This window comes from Sus scrofa, chromosome 9, assembly GCF_054392235.1.
Source record: "Sus scrofa isolate SSC_HxYL_T2T_F1_AM1 chromosome 9, Sscrofa_HxYL_maternal_Yorkshire_Landrace_v2.0, whole genome shotgun sequence".
Classification (NCBI taxonomy): Eukaryota; Metazoa; Chordata; class Mammalia; order Artiodactyla; family Suidae; genus Sus; species Sus scrofa.
In genome coordinates, this window is record NC_139391.1 from 128,088,545 (window position 1) to 128,109,746 (window position 21,202).

At 47.8% G+C, this 21,202-nt stretch overlaps 1 protein-coding gene across 19 annotated transcripts in view; it reads left to right on the plus strand.

The window, feature by feature from the left end:
• Positions 1-21,202, plus strand: part of CACNA1E (calcium voltage-gated channel subunit alpha1 E) — a 607,618-nt gene that overhangs the window by 554,146 nt on the left and 32,270 nt on the right. For 16 of the 19 annotated variants that reach the window (XR_014816369.1, XR_014816370.1, XR_014816366.1 and 13 more), the window contains 10 exons: positions 1,317-1,477; positions 2,526-2,663; positions 3,530-3,731; positions 4,863-5,027; positions 5,635-5,745; positions 9,705-9,788; positions 10,570-10,695; positions 14,386-14,451; positions 19,028-19,119; positions 19,654-19,819. Coding sequence is in view for 8 of the 19 variants with exons in the window: in XM_084977828.1 (XP_084833954.1) it covers positions 1,317-1,477; positions 2,526-2,663; positions 3,530-3,731; positions 4,863-5,027; positions 5,635-5,745; positions 9,705-9,788; positions 10,570-10,695; positions 14,386-14,451; positions 19,028-19,119; positions 19,654-19,819 (1,311 nt within the window). In the remaining 11 variants the exon portion in view is untranslated. Of the gene's footprint in view, positions 1-1,316; positions 1,478-2,525; positions 2,664-3,529; positions 3,732-4,862; positions 5,028-5,634; positions 6,290-9,704; positions 9,789-10,569; positions 10,696-14,385; positions 14,452-19,027; positions 19,120-19,653; positions 19,820-21,202 lie in introns of those variants that run through there. The other 3 variants (XM_084977834.1, XM_084977835.1, XM_084977836.1) reach the window with 1 other exon arrangement.

Consider the following 21,202-nt stretch of genomic DNA (forward strand, 5'->3'; position numbering starts at 1 on the left):
GGAAGTGTGCTCGCCACTCTCCTCCTCCACTGCCCCGTCTTCCCCCCGCAATGAGACACCTTCCACAGGATCAGATCAGGTGGTCTTTCATGCACAGGGCTTGGCCTTGGTCAGTGCCCATGAACATGGATTCCTTTCTGCCTCACCCCCAGCAAAAGATGGCCAGGAGGCCTGGGGGCCCAGCCCTGTTGGTAGCTGCAGCCCAGGCCCCGTGGTTTCACCTCCTCTGAGCCACGTTGGGGTCCTGAGAAGAGTTCAGATGGGGTGATGAGATCAGTCAACCCCAACCTTTGTTAATTCCAATTAATTAGGAAGTGCCGGGTCCTCTCTCTGCAGCTCTGTCACCTGAGGGAAACGTAGGTGGCTCTGATCATTCTACCAGGTTGCATGTCACTCACACTCCCTGCAGTGTGGAACTAATTAAATGAGCAGTGTTTACCCAGCACTGTGAAGGAACAACTGCCTAAAGGCAGCACCACTCTGGGGCTAGGCTCTTCAGTGAGCTAAACCTAAATACCCAGAAAATAACCCTCAAAAGGCTTGACGTGTTGAGTTCCCATGTAAGTCCTCATGGCTCAGGGACTTGAGTGGCTTCTCCAGAGGGAGATACATCATCTTGAACCAAAGTCCAAATTCCTGATTCTGTCCACCAGGTTGTCCTGTCTCTAAGAGACGGCAGCCCTCACCCACTTCCTGCATCACCCGTTGAATCTTCATCCCCAGCACAGCCAGCTTTGACCTAGGGAATGTTTACATTAAGTGGGGAACATAATTGGAATAAATATGTGAACTTATCACACAGGATCATTCCAATGAACAGAGATGATAGTTCATTATTACTCTCTGGTCTATTTAGAAAGACCAAGAGAACACAACACGTATTCAGTATATAAATCAAATCTAAGAATGTCCCCAAAGAGGTTACAAATAAGCTCTTTAATGCCTAAAACAGGCTAAGCGATTTCAAGGATCCCTTTTCTGCAGGAATGTCTGCTTCACACCAAGTGGGGTGTACGCAATAGGATTCCGAAAAGGACTCCCATCACTGCCTGATACCATGTGGTCTCTCCTGCTTTGGGTTTCCTTTCAGATTCAGGGCATGTGTTCCCCTCCCAAATGGTAGGTTCCCAGAGCCACCAGCTGCTTAGAAGTCAGGGCTGGATCCCCCGAGAGTCACTTCCTAGCAGGGAGCTATCTCAAGAGTAGGGCACCTTCTCAGTGGGGCCAGCCGGTGGTGGTGTGAACCCAACGCAGCTCTAGACAGATACACAGACCGTTCCAGGGGCTCACCGCAGGGCTCTTGATTCTGTCCGCAGGCTGTCTTCGACTGTGTGGTGACCTCCTTGAAAAACGTCTTCAACATACTCATTGTCTATAAACTCTTCATGTTCATCTTTGCTGTCATCGCGGTTCAGCTTTTCAAGGGCAAGTTCTTCTATTGCACGGACAGTTCCAAGGACACAGAGAAGGAGTGCATGTGAGTGCCACCAGCACGTACCCTTCACTTTCTGCTAAAGTGTGTTCTGATGAGGTCTTACACGACCCTTTATAGCTAGGCCTGTTGTTTCTCTTACCTATTTCCGTTCCTCTTGGGGAAAAAAGGCAAAATGAGAAGTTGCTAAAGGTTGATTTGTGTGCGACAGGGAACATGGCATTTTACAGCAGGTTTTGTTTTTAAATCTTTCTAATGACCTTTCGAGATAGGTTTTTTTTGTTTTGTTTTGTTTTGCCTTTTTAGGGCCACACTAGTGGCATATGCAAATTCCCAGGCTAGGGGTCGAATCAGAGCTACGGCTGCCACAGGTGCAGCAATGCAGCATCTGAGCTGTGTCTGCGACCTACACCACAGCTCACGGACACTGGATCCTTAACCCACTGAGCAAGGCCAGGGATCAAACCCACATCCTCATGGACTCTAGCCGGGTTTGTTATCATTGAGCCACAAGGGGAACTCCCCGAGATAGGTTTTATTTGCACATTATAGTGTGGTAGCTGAGGCACAGAAAGTTTTAAGTAAGTTGCTCAAGGTTACCTAGCGACTAGTGAAAGGATTTGGGATTTAATCTTCCATGTCTGTTGGGCACTCAATCCCCTTTTTATTCATAATTATATACTGCCTTTAATACAGTTCCTTCTTCCTTGCATTTGAGTGCTGATTTTTTTTTTTTTTTTTTTTTTTTCCTTTTTAGAGCCACACTCACAGCATATGGATATTCCCAGGCTAGGGGTTGAATTGGAGCTGCCGCTGCTGGCCTACACTACAGCCACAGCAACAGGGGATTCGAGCCATGTCTGCAACCTACACCACAGCTCACGGCCACACCGGATCCTTAACCCACTGAGCGAGGCCAGGGATCAAACCCACCTCCTCATGGACACTAGTTGGGTTTGTTACCATCGAGCCACAAGGGGAACTCCCCTGAATGCTGTTATTACCGCCATATGTTATTGGCGTCCCTAGGATTCCTTTGCTCTTCCATGACCTAGAGTGAAGGGGCCCTGTTTCCTTTCTGCTCTGGTTTTAGAGGCAACTATGTTGATCACGAGAAGAACAAGATGGAGGTGAAAGGCCGAGAATGGAAGCGCCACGAATTCCACTACGACAACATCATCTGGGCCCTGCTGACCCTCTTCACCGTCTCCACAGGGGAAGGGTGGCCTCAGTGAGTGATGGGTTGGCATTGCTTGTCTGTGAGCTGGGATAGGGCCGCACGCAGTTGTCTTGAAAGGCTGATTTCAGGATGAACAAGGCTCATCCTTTGGGATTGTGCCAAGGAAAGTAGCTGGTCATGAGGAGGTGAGACAGGCAGAAGAGAGGGAGAATGAAGATCCTTCGGGCGAGAATTAAAAGGGACGTGACAAAGTCAGGGAAATATTGGAACTGCTTAATGTTTTAGCTGATTGTTGAGTTGAGTGGAGCCAGCTGACTCCTGGAGAACAAATGTGTTTTGAAGAGCTCTCCACACCTCAGGAGGTCCCTAAGGCCTGGTTTAGACAGATTTATCCTCCACGTTGGCCTTGGACCTGAGGGTTGAAGATTAAGGAGGAGCTGGCAGAACCCAGAGACCCTTTCGGTGACCATAGCTCGTATGGCGAAGACAACAGAATGCAGTTTCTTACGCTGCTCGTGGCTGCAGGCCGATTTGTTCAGAGACATGGCCGTTCCCAAGGCACCACTCTCTGGTGGCAGCATACTCTTTGGGAGGCCAGATGCCGAATAGATATTCAGGAGTCTCTTCGTATTTATTCAATGGGACAACCTAAACTATAACATAAGATCACTCCAGGGCTTGGGAGTTGGATGCGTGATGGCACAGGGTCTAGAAGGAGCCATGGATTGGTGGGGGGTGGGGGGGTCCCTGGGTCTTCACCACCTTGGTGATGGGACCCCCCCCCATTCACGGAGGATCCACAAAATTTGAAAAGATAAGAAAATATACTAGGGGGCACATCTACGAAGAAAGCCTTGAGTCGGAGTGCGTGCCAAGACCGCCGCCCACCATCTGTGCCCTGCCCCCTCTGTCCCCAGAGTTTTGCAGCATTCTGTCGATGTGACCGAGGAGGACCGAGGCCCGAGCCGCAGCAACCGCATGGAGATGTCCATCTTTTACGTGGTCTACTTTGTGGTCTTCCCTTTCTTCTTCGTCAACATCTTTGTGGCGCTTATCATCATCACCTTCCAGGAGCAGGGGGACAAGATGATGGAGGAATGCAGCCTGGAGAAGAACGAGGTAAAACCAGGGGTCTGGGGTTCTAGGGCCCCGGGGGCTCCAGAAAGGCCAGAAAGGACTCTCAGACCAGCAGCTAGGAGGACAGACTGTTCTTAATGTGACTGTGACGTATAGAGAGAATTGATGAAAAAATTTCTTAGCCAGTTGGGAACCTTTTTGGAGCATTTTCTGCTCTGTTGAAAGCCCAGGTATGAGGCACGAAGACCTGGAAGGGATGGAAGGTGTTTGAGAAGCTGTTCTGATCTTTACACGGTGCACGCTCTGGAGGTCGGGGTGAAAGATGGGTGCGAGTCTTTGAACATTAAGACATCGGCTTCCCTGGCTGCGTCTCTCGATGGAACGTATTTGCCCTAAGGGCAGGGAACCTGTCTGACTCATTACTGCTTTTCCCAGAGCAGGTATAGTTCAGGCATGTTGTAGGGTTCCTTGTTTTTATCCTGGAGGAACTAGAAATTGTGAAGAGTCTATAAGAGAAATGCAAGTAAAATGCCATGGGGACGTAGCGGGTGATAGATGGTTCCATCTGACTGCAGCCGTCAGGTGGGCTCCCGGCCAGAACATCTCAGCCACAGGCCCTGTAAAAAGACATCATTAAAATGGACTTCCCATGTGGCTCACAACAAAAGATCATGAAAACCATGAGTCCTTACCCCATGGAATAGACCCTGCTAGTTCTGTGTATTCACTTTATTTATTTATTTAGTCTTTTAAGGGCCCCACCCACAGCATATAGAGGGTCCCAGGCCAGGGGTCGAATTGGAGCTACAGCTGCCGGCCTACACCATAGCCACAGCCACGCCAGATCTGAGCCACATCTGTGACCTACACCATAGCTCATGGCAACACCGGATCCTTGACCCACTGAGTGAGGCCAGGGATTGAATGCGTGTCCTCATGGATACTAGTCAGCTTCATTTCTGCTGGGCCATGGTGGGTGCTCCATGTGTAGTCACTTCCAGTGACATCACATGTGGTCTTGTCCAGATAATCTCTTCTGCCACTTTTATCTCTGCTGGTCTAGCCCCAGCCTCGTTTCCTACCCTGTCGTCCTCGCGCCGTCTAACCCATAGCCCACCACGTGCACGGGGCAGGGAGTCCGAGCGTGGGCTAATCAGCGTGCCTCTCCCGCAGAGGGCGTGCATCGACTTCGCCATCAGCGCCAAACCCCTCACCCGCTATATGCCCCAGAACCGGCAGACCTTCCAGTACCGCGTGTGGCACTTCGTGGTGTCCCCGTCCTTTGAGTACACCATCATGGCCATGATCGCCCTCAACACCGTCGTGCTGATGATGAAGGTGAGAGGACGGCGCCTGGGAGGTGCTCAGGGGGCCGGACCCGGGCCACCGCTCCCTCCCGCAGCCCTGGGTGGGCGCCCGAGACGCCAGCCTAGCAGTCTCTTGCCTCCTTACCTGCGTTGCCCTCTCAGAATCGCTTTTGGTTTTGCCTCCATTGATTGCCCAGCCATTTTGTCAATGCCATGCAGGGCGGCAGTCCGGGAACTCGGAACCCAAGGGGTGGTGAGGGCAGTCATATCCAGATAAGGGTGACGGTATCGGGAGATAGTCACAAAGTTTTGGAAGGAGTTTGGTGTTATTTCATACTAATTGGTAAAGGGCTTAACTTTAGAAAATGTTTCTGCCTTTCCTACCTTCCTCTCTAGGGAAGACTGGCCACCCAGTAACTTGGGTGGGGCATGATCGGAGTTTTCACGCGTGTTGCTTTGCTTCATCCTGCTGCATAGCCTGTGCGCGTCTCCCCTCTGGTCCTGGATGGTCCTCCCTCCCCCTTCATCATGCACTGGATGTCCCCCAAGGGCAGGGATGAGAGGTGGCCAGCCTCGGGGATGTGGATGCCACTGTCCCCTTTAGGGGTTAATTCTCTCCTCTTTTCTCTCCCTGGCAGTACTATTCCGCTCCCTGTACATATGAACTGGCCCTGAAGTACCTGAATATCGCCTTCACCATGGTGTTTTCCCTGGAGTGTGTCCTAAAGATCATTGCCTTTGGCTTCTTGGTATGTTCTGGAATTGACCCTGGCATCATGCTTGTCCTCATTTCTTGGGGGGGTACATCCCCAGCCTTTGTTCGGAGGCAGTGTCCCTCCTATTCCAGCAGTGGTTCACACACCTGCCCTTCTGATCACGGGCTGGTTGTGACTGCTCAGTAAACTGCCAAAGAGACACAAGGATGGGCCAGGATGTTAGGAGAAAGGGCGAAGGGAAGCCGACCCCCAGCCCTACACTCATCTAGCCCTCAGCTCTGCTCCTGTCAATTTCTGTCTGCAGTCGAGCAGGGGCAATCACTGGGTCTTAGAACATTTAGTAAGAATGATTTGCTGAGGAGGAATAAACCAAGGATCGGACTGATAAACCTTGAGTGCTTGTTGACGTGTACAGGGTTTAAAATGTTATAATTCAAGTGGGAAAATATCTAACCCTCTTAGCCTCAAACACAGCAGATAATAGATTTTACCTAGATAATAGATAATTGTCTTCCTCCCTTTCGTTTCGTGTAATTTGTGCCAATAAAAATAAATGTTTAGTACTTAAGCCTCTAAAGGCTGATGACCTTTGAAATGTGTGTGGCTGTGTGTGTGTGTGTGTGTGTGTGTGTGTGTGTGTGTGTGTGTGTGTGTGTGTGTGTGTGTGTTTGGGGAGGGGGGTTCTGGAACTGGGTTTGGTAGGGTTGAGATGAGTCTTCCTGGTATGTCTTCTCCTTTGACTTCTCCTCAACTGCTAATTACAGTTGTTTGGCAAATTCTTGCCCCTGCCCTGGAGAATATAAAGCAAACCTAGCCCTTTGCTTCAGTGTCCTCTAAGCCGAATAATCCTCTCTCCCCCGCCTTGCACCCCCCCACCCCCACCCTTGGCTCAGTGTTTACAGTGAGATCAGCGGGTTGCAGATGAAGCCGCTTGACAGCTGTTTGACACTTAGTGTGTGAGCTACTGTTTCAAATCCTATATGTGTATGGCTTCCCTCTCAAGAAGAGACACTTAGCTTGTCATCTGAGTACTTGGTTTGTCTGGTGGCAGCTTGAACAGAGACTCTGGCCTTGGCTTGATCAGTGTGCGTGCTGAGGGTGGGAGTTGCTTCTGCTCTCCTGGGGGTCCCTTGAAAAGTCACTGATGTGATGGTTTTGGGAGGAGAGTTGAAGGGAACCCATTGTAAATGGTTGTATTGCTAGTTGTTTGATTCCCTTTTGAGTCTTGGAGGAAGAAAAAGGTAAACCTACCAAGATGCCTTTATAATACTGTCTAGCCCTGGGCAAGGGGAGCAGGAGTGGGGGGCACTCTGATGCCACAACAAGGAAAGTATTTGTCTGCCTCTTGATTATTTGCATGTCTGTCACTTAAGTCCTCAATTTTTCATCTAATTATGGTGAATGCTGAATTCATGTTGACAAGCTTAACTAGATGATTGGCCCCAAAGCCTGCCTCCTTCCCACGCTCACCCCCATATTTTCATTCAAGGTCTAGAAGTTTTCACACTATGAAAGGTACCACTAGTCTTAGATAAGTCTTTTCATTGATATAGTATTGTAGATTTTCAGAATAGCCTAATATATATACTGTTTTGTCAGATCGTTTTGAGGACTCTGAAATGCATGGCATGGCAGATACTATTATTATTGTTGTTATTACTTTATTTATTTATTTTATCAGCTATATACATGGCAGGTGGAAGTTCCTGGGCCAGGGATTGAACCTGTACCACAGCAGCAACCTAAGCCTCTGTAGTGACAACCCCAGCTCCTCAACCCCCTGCCCCACAAGGGAACTCCTGTTGTTATTTTAAATGAGAAAATATAACTCAGAAAAATTGTTGCTTTTTGAAGACTACACAATAAAAGGCAGTAGAATTTGAATGTGGAATGGGAATAAAAAAGGAAGGAAGAAGGAAAAAGTGGGAGAGAATTAACATACGTTGGTGTCTACTAAGTACCAAATGCTTCACGTACTATTTATTTTAGCTTCCAAATAGCTCTATTAGATGGGCATTACAGTTTTCTTCTTTTATGGATGAGCTGGTGCTCTGGAAGGTTCGTAGTTTGCATGAGATTACTAAATGGCAGAGCCAGTGTTCGGATCCTGGTCTTTCTGACTTGGGAGCCCGTACTTTGTCCAGCATAATCTACTTGTCTGCCATACTGTGTCGTAAAGCAGCCTCAACTGGAATCCAGGACTTGTCCTCCAAGACCTAGATTCGTATTCCTATCCTAGCTCTCATATGGGGACCTATCCAAGAATTAGGAAGTTCATCCCAGGCTGGAAATAGGGCAGCCCTAAGAATTGAGGAATGGAGACTCAACTTGGCCTCACTCCGGAAGCAGTCCGTGTCCTTCACAGAAGTGAGTTTGTGAGGCTGTGTGTCTCGTTTCTCTACGTGCCTGGCAGGTGCCTGTGACTTTGGAATTAGACCGACTTCTCTAAGGCTCAGTTTTCCCGTTAATAAAAGGAGGGTCACCATAGCTGCGTTATAGCCTTAGATACTGTGTGTGTGTGTCCAACCATGGAGGAGACCTAAGGCATCTAGTCCCTCGTAAGGGCTCGTACACATCCCTCCTCCCTCTGCTCCGTTTCCCTATTGCATCTCTCTCCCCACTCTTCTGCCAGCCCTGCCACTGAGTGTTTTATGAACATGAGGTGTTTATCACTGCCTATTTATAGCATCCATGCGAGGAATCAATGAACTGAAAGAATGCCAAGGAAGGGCCTGGACCAGAATCTGGCATGTGTAGTAAAGAGTCGCTAATGCCAGCTGTGGGGATGGAGAAAGTTACTTCTGCAGCGCTCTGAGGGGCTCTTACACAAGGTGCTGCCCACGTGGGTCCTGTGTTTGGAAACCCAGGTGTTTGGTTTCCTCTATGGGATATAGCCAAGGTCTGTGTTCACCTGAATCCTGGAGATGGGAGCAGAGCCCACTCTCTCTGTTAATTGGGACATTATCTCTTTGGCGCATCATCCAGGTCTTTTGCCACTTCGTCTCCTTCAACCCTCAAATGTTATTATTGCTTCCTTGTGGCTCATTTAGTTACACCTCCTGGACAGGTGTAACGGGGCAGAGAACAAGAGGAAAGATGAGCTTGTTCATCCTCATGCCCATCCAAGGTTGGCTTGAAAAGGTTTCATGGGAAAGGCTAGGAAGAGACTTTCAGCGCATCTTTGATCTCTAGTTACGTAGGACATCTTCTGTGGCGTTCACGGTCAGTTGAAAGTCAGAACTGTATATTTATGGGGTTATATGATGCTATATAAATAATTCAAAAGTTACAGAAAACCTCAGAGTAATATTGTAAATAATTATATTATCTCGTAGCTGACAGTGATGATCTTTCTTTTTCAGACTTCAGAATGTGGGTGACCACAAATTTCTTTCTTACATGTTTTTAATGTAATATTACATTAAAAATCTTACATGTTTTTTATGGAGCTTTTTAGCGACAGCTTCAAAAACAGGTCTCCAAATAGTGATGAAACTACTTCTCAAGTGAGAAATTCTTTTTTTTTTTTTTTTTAATCATGTCTTTTTACGGCCACACCTGTGGCATATGGAGGTTCCCAGGCTAGGGGTCTAATTGGAGCTATAGCTGCAGGCCTACGCCATAGCCACAGCAACACCAGGTCCAAACTGCGTCTATGACCTACACCACAGCTCACGGCAACACCGGATCCTTGACCCACTGAGCGAGGCCAGGGATCGAACCTGAAACCTCATGGTTCCTCGTCGGATTCGTTACTGCTGTGCCACGATGGGAACTCTCAAGAAATTCTTAAATTAGTGAAGGAGAAATTGCATGTCTGGTTAGAAATAAGGAACTAAAGCCAAAGTTAGGATGCACTTGTACTTGAATTGACAAGTTTTAATTCCAAGGGACAAGGTCGTAGAAAGAAAGATGCCTCGTCTCCATTTTTTCCCTGTTTTCTTGTCCTTTTTCCTTTTCCCGATGTGCTCCTGACTGAATTCACTTGGCAGAACTATTTCCGAGACACCTGGAATATCTTCGACTTCATCACCGTGATTGGGAGCATCACAGAAATTATTCTGACAGACAGCAAGGTGAATGGTTCCTAGACCCTTCTCCTTAAGCTTGGCCCTGGAGTCGCATTTGAAAAAAATCCTCCACAGAATGAACTGGGGGTTTGGGATTGGCTCTGTACATTCAGTCCATCTTCAGCTCCTTCAACCAAATCTTCAGCCCCCTATTCACTTCCTCACTCCCGAGCTTTTGCAGTAAAAGAGGAACATTGGATGGCACTGAGTCTCATGGGAGGCTTGGTCCCCTTTGCCAGACTCAGACAGCAGCCATCTAATGGGATCAGTGAGATAACGGCCCCCAGGAGAGACCGAGTGTTCAGTGTTCTGCTAGATTCTTTGGCAGATACAGAAAAGGCACAGGTCTTCATTCTCAAAGTTGTTAGCCCTGAACTGTTTCCCTGAAATGATTCATCCTAAAGCAGACTCGGAGAGCTCATCACAACTCTGAATGCTGGGGGACCATCATGTGCCAGGGGGATTATTAGGTCTGCCCGCTGGCACTGGAGTGCAGAGTTAGGACCACTCATAGAAGACCGGGGCGGCCAGTTTTATCAGTTGTGCGCAGGGCACCCTCCTGGGATACCTCAGACCTTCCTACCTGGCAATAGAGGGCAGACCTGTGGAGGCTCCGAGAGATGGTCCAGCATCACTGGCCCATAAGCTGGAGATGGGCTTCCAACTGAAAGACAGAATCCATGTTTAATTTTTGAGCTGAATGTGGGATAAATTCACAAATACTAGTGCTTAGATTTTCTAAATGACCATAATGTCACTAATTATATGTTTCCTTTTGGTCCACCAGCTGGTGAACACCAGTGGCTTCAACATGAGCTTTCTGAAGCTCTTCCGAGCTGCCCGCCTCATCAAGCTCCTGCGTCAGGGCTACACCATCCGGATTTTACTGTGGACCTTTGTACAGTCCTTTAAGGTAGGCGGCTCCGGCCCCTTCTGTCTGAGGGTTGAGGTGGTCCTGTCGTATCAGACAGCACACAGGTGGTGTGGCATCATTTCACAAGTTCACTCACCCCTGGGAATGGGTGTCATCGGAAACATTCAAAGGACATAGCTGTTCGTAGTTACAGCACAGCTCCACCAGGCAGCCGTCAGCTTATGACTGATGAGCTAAAATCTCATTCTAGAAAAACACCTCAACTTGTAGCTCACTTATCTTCTCTGACCACCAAGGCAGGGGGCTTGTTTTGTGCAGTGGGCTCCCTCCTAGGTTATTCCAAAATGCTCTGAGCAATCCCGGCCACAGACAGAGCCAGCCACCTGAAGTTACACATCCTCTGCATTTTCAGGGGTTCATCTGTGGCTTATTGCACAGCACAGTTCTTCAAAGCACTCCTGGAGCTGTGTTTTCTACCAAGAGGAGTCGCACCAGACCTACCCATGTCATCATTCATGTCTATTTCCTGAATCACAGAATATATAGCATGCTAATGGTCACCTCTGTGTCCTACAAATTAATATGATGTCTGGGCAAGGTTGATATGGTGAGCTGCTTTTGAATGGTCTCATGGGGCTGTGCAGAGGTGATATGTCATAGATACAAGTTAAAAATTGATACCTGAGATCTACTTAATGGCAGAGACTTCCAGTTAAAGAAGTTTTCCAGACATATTTAAGTATCTTCACAAATGGAAAACAGTATGGAGGTTCCGAAGAAAACTAAATATAGAGCTACCATATGATCCAGCAATCCCACTCCTGGGTATATATCCAGACAAAACTAAAATTCAAAAAGATCCATGCACCCGTATGTTCATAGCAGCACTAAATGTCCAACGACAGATGAATGGATTAAGAAGATGTGCCACATATATACAATGGAATGTTACGCAGCCATAGAAGGAACAAAATAATGCCATTTGCAGCAAGATGGTTGGAACTAGAGACTCTCATACTGAGTGAATTAAGTCAGAAAGAGAAAGACAAATACCATACAACATCGCTTATATGTGGAACCTAAAATATGGCACAAAGGAGCCTATCTACAAACAGAAACAGCCTCACAGACATGGAGAACAGACTTATAGTTGCCAAGGCAGTGGGGGAGGGAGTGGGATGGCCGAGGAGTTTGAGATTGGTGGATTCAAACGATTACACTTAGAATGGACAAGCAATGAGGTCCTACTGTATAGCACAGGGAACTATATCCAGTCTCTTGGGATAGACCATGATGAAAGATAATTTAAGAAAGGGAAGGTATAAATATGTCTGGCCAGGTCACTTTGCTGTAGAGCACACATTGGTCCAAAACTGTAAATCAACTATACTTAAATTTTTAAAATTTTTTAAAAATATCCTCATGCTCTAGCAAATATCATAATTAGTTTGGTTTTAAGGTTTGGGAGGCATCAATGTTGTTCAAAAGCCTGTTGTCTTCCTCTTATAAAAAAAAGTTTTTCAGTGAATGTGTTTTAAAAATAAATTTGATGGGATTGACTCTATGATGAGAACTCATGAATTCTCTGAATTGCCTTGATTTTAATCATTTCTATATTTTAATTACAGATTGAACTAAAGAAGGCATGTCAGTGAATTCTTGGTTTCTCTTCCTTTGAAAGGGAGTTCGCCCCACGCCATCCTCACTGATTTATCTCTCCATCAAGGCCCCGGGGATTTGAGATGTGAGACCAGTTGTAAGGATGTTTAGGTTCCTGCGAGCAACCTTGACATTTTTATTGTGTTTAGAGTAATTGTGTGGTGTGATAACTCCCACAGAGGCCTCACCTCAATGAAAACTGTTTTTCCAAAGCTAAATGACAGAGGAGAAATCGAAACACCTTAGTAAGAATTTACCACTTGAGTCTCAGGTGAATCTGGATTTAGAATTTGAAACACAAGATACTCTTACAATCTTTTTTTTAGAAGCCTGCCCAAGAAGTCACAGTTGTTAGGGAGTCTCTAAAGGTGTCAGCCTGTCATATTATCATGATCACCAATTCTCTGTAAAACTGTATAGTATCGAGGGCAAAGAAAAGCATGTCAAAAGTTGATGGCCAAATGGTTGGCTTGAATAGAGAGAGAACAGTGACATCAGGTGACTCTGCCTCCAGGTGACCCAGTGATGGATGGGTGCTTCATTTTTGGAGCAGCCCTGGGACACAGGGTAGAAGTTGTTTTCTTGGCCTTGGTTTAACACATGGCAGAGGGTCTCACCATGTAAATAGCGTTGCCCCTGCTTCTACCTAGCCCCTCCACCCTCAGCATCATCCAGTTCTCCACCACTGACCCCTCCTCAGTTCTTTTTCTTCCACTTATGTTGTGTTGGAATTGATAACATGACAAGAAGAGATCAGGAGGACTCTTTGGTCCTCTCCCAAAGCTGGGGGTGGGGAGAGGTGGTCTAGGGACTAAAGAGGTGAGAATGAAGAAGGTAGAACAAGGGCAGGAAGTAAATGGTAGCAGGGGACAGAAGGAGGCCAGACACCTGCCTCCGCTCTGTCTGCTTTCAGCAGAGGGTATCTTCACAGTCCCCCTCGAAATGCAGCCGCTCCTCCCACAGGTCTTGGGAATCAGCACTCCATTGGAGAGAAGACCCTCCCAGCAACTTTCACTTGTGTTTTAATGTTATTCTTCATTCAAGTTGTAAAAGTCTCCCAGGGCTCTTCATTTACTTAGCTCTGTTGGTAAGCTCTGCCCAGCTCGTGCAGTCTGAAAGCCTGCAATTGCTCTCCTGGGATTCGTGCTGTACACACACAGGAGAGAGTGGAGGCTCACAGTTGCACTAACTGCCAGGAAGCCTCCCTGGGAGGTAAAGGAGGAGGGCTCCCATCGTCAGCGCCAAGAGCCCCATGGAATTCTAGTGCTCGTCCTGGCCCCAAGCCCAACTGCCCTGTGTCTCCCACCTCTCCCAGCCACCAAGGGCAGCTCCCTGCCTCTCATCTCCACCCCTCACCCCCTCCAACCCCACAATTAAAGTGCTGTCATCCCAGAGTGGCAGTTAGCTTGCAAGTCATGGAATTTCACACTGCGTGGCTTCATGGAATGGTTTTGTGGTGGCTCACATTTTGAAAGGCTTTTTGGAATTTTTTGCGACACAGAACAAAAGGTCAGGAGGCTTAAACATTGGAAAAGGATGTTTCCTCAGCGCTCGAAGGACCCTTCTAGGAACTGACCAACAATGGAGACCCCAGCCATCTCGTTTAGCTTCCAGATGCTCCGTTACAGTTATGATCTTGTCATTGAGCGAGGTGGTGGGAAGGGTAATACAGGGCTTTGGGAGCCAAAGCTAGATGCTTGCTGTGTAAATGGCATCACAATTGCCCAGGTTATTAATATTCAGCGTGCAGAACTGGGTGAATCCCAAGCCCAGGAAGTTTTTCCGGCTCTCCCTTGGAGATTTGGTCCACACATTTCTGAGTCAGGGAGTATTCTCAACAGAGGAGAAATTACAAGCTTCTCCGAGGCCACAGCTTACATACCTGTCAGAGGACATGGATATCTGCAAAAGTATAGAACCCCACAATAGAACATCCCCAAGGAATAGAATCCTACCCCTGTGTTGACGTCAGTCTCAGAGGCAGAGTTCCTGTACAGCCCGTGATGTAGGCGGTGGACCCTGGAGCTGCTGCTCTCTAAATTCATGGTTATGTCTCTGTGTTCCTTCCAGGCCCTCCCCTACGTCTGCCTTCTGATTGCCATGCTTTTCTTCATCTACGCCATCATCGGAATGCAGGTGAGCAGGTGCATCAGGGGCCAGAGGGGGACACTTGTCACCCAGATTGTTTCTGGCTTTCCAACCTGAGCGCACAGGATTGAAGGTGCTTTAAAGAACCTCTTTTTGCCCAGAGGCTCGCTTTCAAGATCTTGTTGGAATGTGACCTTGGGAATTCACATGTGCATCGTAGCCCAGGTGCTGGGGGTGGTCTGAGAGGGGGCTTCCTCTGAGGTTGTCAGATCGTGGTGCTGCCTCACAAGCAGCTGGACTCAACACCCTTCTCCTTAGCGAGAGGGGTCCCTTGTGAGACTAAGGAGAGGGTGAGGTCATGATGATCCTTATCTCGGGATCCTCCTATATTTGAGCCAGACCTAAAAAAGGGTCAGGTGGTTGTTCCCCTGTAAACAGTGACACAGGGTGTGTGAAGTTACATCCCAAATGGCTGAGATTTATGCCTTAAGACCCACTCCTCAGGATAACTCAGGGTTCCTAGGGAAACCCAAAGGCCACATTCCAGCTGATTCCTCTCAAAGGACCATGCAGCTTGCTGGACAGTTCTCCTTGGTTATCCCAGCCTTCCCAGTTTTGGAATTGAGGAATGGATGACATTCCTGCCCTGGGTACATATGCAGGTAACCAGAGGCCCGTTGAGCAGAAGAGGCCGAAAGATCTTTCAAAGGTGACTGTCCTTTGTGGTGGGTGAACTCCTACTGTAAACAATCAGCAGCACATCCCATGAACCTGCCTCGTTGGTTACACAGGCTCCCTGCTGGGCTCCAAGAGCTAACTTTCTGATTTGGAGATATGGAGGCTAAACCCCAGCATAGGACCTCAGCCAAGTGGCAGTCTCCTGCAGTCAGGCAGTCTGGCTCCTTTGGCCTGCCAGCTGCCTTTTCCATGGTGCCTGCCATCTGGAGCCACTGCACGCATCCCCCAGGCTCGCTGTGTCAGCAGCCCTTTCCAGAGCTTCTCTGAAACGTCTTCCTTTCACTCCTCTCTCTTACCTGCATTTCCTAATTTTGTTCATCTTCTAATCCCATTACCGGAGAGTTTTTGTTCTCCAGAAATACAATAGAATGTCAGGTGTCAAAAAGTGCGAGACGTGGTTGAGAAGTATGAGTTCTTCTTCATGGAGGATGTTTCCTTAGAGCTTTAATGATGGTGTCGGGGGTGTATTGGAAGCTGAAGATTGGCTTGATGACTTCTAGTAAGTCCCTTATAACTCGAAGATATTCGACTCTAGAAATAAAATGTTCTTGGACAGCCAAATGAAACTTGATTAAGGAGGTTTTGTTTGTTTGTTTTTTGCCCATGCTTAAAATAGCTTTTATCCCCTTTTCATCTTCAAGCAAAATAAACTAACACCATCTCTAATACTAACCTGCAAGTAATACTACCAATGATGATAATATTATTTTCCATCGCTGGAATCCCTGAGGGTTACAGACACTGTGCTAAATAGAAGTTCTTATCCAGTCCTGCCTCCCTTTCTCTCCCTCTCTCTCCCACACATATACCACACACAAGATACATAACCAGTATATTCAGGAGTGATGTGAAAATGTTTATTGGTGGGTCTCGTTGTCTCTGTTCATGCTTAGCATAGCTAAGTAACTTGTAACACATTCAAGATCTCAGATAGTAATTGAGAGAGCTGAAACTTAACCTCAGCTCTGTCTGATCCACAGTCTGTGTTCCTTCTGTCCTTCATGTGCTCCGCCCTGTCTCTCCTCCTGCCAACAGCAAATGAATGTTTCTTTAACCCTTTAGTGGCAGGTAGAACTTCTTCAGTTGTGAAATTGTGACATTTACAATCACTGTGATGTGTAATGTGTTACTGCCTTTAGTCTTATTTCCAAAAAATAAGAGCACTATTTCCATTCCACCAAGACAGGGGTGGAAATCCTGTCACATATTAGATAAGCTGAAGCATGTTAAATCCAGGCTAAAAATTATCTCAAAAGGCTGGAATAGTGACCTGTAAGCCTTCAGTTGATCAAACATCGACTTGGGAAAGTGGATCCAGAGATCTGAAACGGTGACTTAACTTTAGCTGGACATCTTCATCCTGGCCCATGCCAGAGACCCCACACCATGCACAAAACACAGCTAGCTTGTAACTAGAAAGGTTGTGTGTCATATAGGGTGTTCCCATTGTGGCTCAGCAGAAACGAATCCAACTAGTATCCATGTGGATGCAGGTTCAATCCCTGGCCTTGCTCAGTGGGGTTAAGGATCTGGCATTGCTGTGAGCTGTGTGTAGGTCATAGACACAGCTTGGATCCCGCGTTGCTTTGGCTGTGGTGTACGCCGGCAGCTACGGCTCCCATTTGACCCCTAACCTGGGAACTTCCACATGCCATGGGTGTGGCCTTAAAAAACAAAATAAAAAAGAAAGAAAGAAAGAAAGGTTGTGTCTCATATAGTCATAACAAAGCAGAGGGATCCATACAAACAGAAAAGCAAGAGGAGAGTAGACAAACAGTGGAAAGACATAAAGAGCAACAGGATGGATCTATGAGAAGAAAGTTATTTTGAACTTTTAAGGGCTTCTTGGAAAAGAGAGCTTTGCAGAGAAATCTAAAGATGGAAGGAAGCAGTAACTTGCTGTGTTTGGGAAGGAGCCCTGGGGCTACAGGTCATGAGGAGGTGAGGCTTTCAGCCTCAGCTCCACCACTGACCAGCTTTGCAAACTTGATCAAGTCGCTGAACCTCTCTGAGCCTGAGCAGCATCATCAGTGAAGTAGAGGAGATGGAGAGAGAGATTTATGGGTCCTTTCTAGCTCTAAAGTTCTGTGATCCCAAGTGAAAATGGATTTAATATTTTCCATTATACTTTCATTAACTTTTCTGATGGGTCTCAGCATACCTTTCTTCTCTTCCATAGCCTTTCCTTTTGATGTAGGAGATATGGGTTAATGACAAGAACCAGGTGAAAAGCTAAAAAAGGATGAAAAAAGTTAAAGACCACCTTCATAATAAATGTACATTTTTGGCTTTGAGTTCCTTCACTATCACACACATTAACTTTTGTCAAATCACCGTGCACCCTCCAGCAAGCTCATGACTGGACAGAGTAAGAAAATCATAAGGACAACTAATGATGGCTTCAGGAGTGTTCTGGGGAGGGAAAGCACTGTATGCTGTGTGTTTGCGGTGAATCAGGGATAGATCTTGGGTTCTGTATTAGGAGGGTGAAGAGGGCGGAGGTAAGAACACGAGATAGGGGCAAGAGTGTTTGACAGTCTTCGCCTGGCATGTCCAGAACTAGAGTGGATCATTTGGGTGGGATTTTTTTCAGTGCTGTTTGTCTGATTGGGAGCCCTGAACCCTCATATCTTCCTCCTTCCCTCTTTTCCCAGGGCTGTGAGGCTGGCCACCCCCATTCTCCCCTGAGAGACAAGTAGTATTTAGGTTTTAAAAAACTGCATTGAGAACAAATTCCCCAAGCAGGTGTCAGTGGGAGTTATGAGAGCAAAATAGCAGAGACTGTTCCTCAATTGCACATTCCAGACACTGTTGGGGGAAAAGCATGTTCCATTGAGCACATATTAGATAAGCTGAAGCATGTTAAATCCAGGCTAAAAATTATCTCAAAAGGCTGGAACTGTGACCTGTAAGCTTTCAGTTGATCAAACATCAACTTGGGAAAGTGGATCCAGAGATCTGAAACGTTGATGGGGAGGAAAGTGCAGGTGAGGGCACCCTTCCCATCTAAAGAGACGTGGGGCTGACCTTGCCTCTGGACAGCACTGTGTCTGTCCAGAGGCAAGGTCAGCATTCACTGTGGATAGAGATCTCTGGGTTGTCCCTCTTTTTTCATTTGAATGTGTACAGTGACCATATTCTGAGCTCAGCAATCAGTAGCAGATGAGTAGTAAACTGACTCTGTAACCAGATCTGCCCAAACCCAATTTCTTTTTCCTCTTCCAAGCATCCAGTTTGCCTGACTTTCCTCATCCTTTTGGCCTGAACTTGGTGTGTGCTTATCCTCATGGATCCTGGATTACAGATGCATCAAACTTCTGAGATGGGACCATCTGGATGGGAACATATTCAAGGAAAATAGGGATGCCCCTGTCTGACTTAAACCTCTTGCAAATTCCAGGGCGCCATCTGCCTAAGGGATAAATCACATCTCCCACAAATAACACATGTTCTCATCATCACCAGCTGAGACAGAAAGGAGGGTAGCTCGTGCCCTCCTATTACGGCGTAATGCCTTTGACAGCCTGCTAAGGACCATGGCGAGTACATGGTGCAGAGGTGGCATAGCAATAAAAAAACCAAATTAGGTGTGGGAGGAACGACATCTAAGCAGAATGACTTCCAAAGATCTTGCCTTCCGTGGTCCTTGCAAGCACTCGTCTTCGTCCTCTTTGCTTCGTTGGAGAAGAGAACGCTTCCCATGTATCAGACCAAGCAAGTGGAGTCTACCAGCCATCCTGGGTTGGAGTTGTCTGCGTCAGGGCCAGGCCACCAGGAGGAGGCATGCGTGTGAATTCGCCAGCCCTGCACGTGCATCTCCTAGCATGTGCTGGACACATCCCCCGCTCAGTAATACTCGTGTCCTTCTGTTGTTTTTCTCATCCAGGTGTTTGGAAACATAAAGTTGGATGAGGAGAGTCACATCAACCGGCACAACAACTTCCGGAGTTTCTTTGGGTCCCTGATGCTACTCTTCAGGTACCTGGATATGTAACTGTAAGAGGGAGGCAGAGTCAGCCTGCCTCTTCCTCCCGTTCCCCGTTGTCCCTTTGCGCTGCGTGCCCTGCTCCCGTGACGATCTACACTGGGGTGCCGGTGAGGGGTGGGGCCCCCAGAACTGCTCTGATGACCTTAGGATGTTTCCTCCACATCTTTGCTTTATGAGTCAGTTTGCACCTTAGCACGTCATCCAGGGCTCCGAGAGGGAGAAGGAGCGGGGAAGGGTTCAGAGCAGATTCCATGTCAAGGCGGAAAGCACGGATGGCCAGGCTTACGTGGGGTCAGAGAGAGACCCACTGCTCTGTCAACACAGGCTGGAGAAGCAGTGGATGAGGGGGCAGAAGCCCAGAGCCCGCTCGCTGGCACTCTCCATCCCAGGGTGGAAGCACTAGGGAGCAGCGAAGTGGACACCGAAGGAGCCTCGGGCGGGCAAAGGGGCTGGGGAACGGGGGCCAGGGAGAGGTTCGGACACACAGACCTGCCGCTACTCACCGTGCTGTCTTTTGGGCTCAGGAGCGCCACGGGCGAGGCCTGGCAGGAGATAATGCTGTCGTGTCTCGGGGAGAAAGGCTGTGAGCCCGACACCACCGCCCCGTCAGGGCAGAGCGAGAGTGAGCGCTGCGGCACCGACCTGGCCTACGTTTACTTTGTCTCCTTCATCTTCTTCTGCTCCTTCTTGGTGAGCCACAGGGTGCCCTTGGCTTGAGAGGTGGCCCAGCCCACCCCTCTGACAGATGCAAGAGGCTCCCCTCGGTGTTCCGTTCCATCCCACGCTCCGGCCCCTGGGTGCTGGCACATGCACACCCAGAGGGATGAGGCCAGGATGCTCATCAGACTCAGACACCTGGTGGGTGATGTCCTGTGGCTGAGAAACGTCCCTGCTGCTTCCAGGGAAGGACTGTGAATAGAGGTGACGAGGGGATGGGGGTTCAGTGAATGGAGCATCGACTCTCACGTGAAATGTGACCCAGAGTAAACCCTTTTCTTCTCTACCTCCAGTATTTTTCTCTTACAAGCAGGGCTAAGCATCTCTCATCTCTCTGTGGAGACCTTTGAACTGTTTGAGAAAGGTTCCCTGAAACGATGCAGGGGACAGTGTCAGTAAGAGCAGGATGAAGACAGTGTAATAGATTCAGTTCTCTCTTGTGTCATTACGTTTGATGGCAGTTGGCCAGCTGGATAGACATAAAGGATATGATTGCTTTGGGCATCGGTAAATATTGAATCATATAGGTGGAGCTCACCCACCTATAAAATGATGAGACGCCCTGGGAGGGAGGGGGGGTCTTCTTTCTTTCTTTGGGAGAAAGCATGACTCAGCACCGCAGCATCCAGCCGTCTCTACCCTGCACAAGTGGCGATAAACAGAATGATGGGCAAGGCGCTCCCAGGTCATTCAAAGGCTCAGTCTGGTGTTCCTGGCCACCCCAGTGTCCCTCAGCTCAGCTTCACTGCGAATGCCACTGGCTGCACAAAAATCTAAAACTAAAGCAATGCCACTTAAAAGTGGTTGGCTTCACAGCTGGTCATGACAGGGAACTGTCCCGTGTCCAGGCAGTTGTGCCTCTTTAAAGTGATCCCAAAGAGACTTTCCACAGTCCACCTGTCAGGTTTAGGGAAGTGGCTTACAGATAAACTGGGAAGAGGGGCTGGTAAGTTGAAGTCACGGGGACTGGGGGAACCCACTGTGTGGCCTTGGCTTTGTTGCTGTTCTAGCCTTAGCCAAGGCACCTTCCCTTTTGTAGCCTCGGCAAAATGGGAAGAAAAAGTTCTTGATGCTAAGCATGGTATCCATACAGTGAGCTAATACATGTCTTTTAATACATGTCCTTCTCATGGATGTGAACGATTTTTTAATGAAAAAACCCAAAACGTCATTTTATTTATAAATAGGGAAGTACGACATATGGTGAAAATAACCAAAAGGAAATGAAGGATGATGATAGAACCCAGAGTGTTTTATGGATTTGTTCTTGTATTCAGCACTTTGAGCACATTTTTACTGAGTGGCTCTTAAAAGGCTTGCACTGAGCTAGGCTCTGGGGTAAACCGGCAGTGAGTG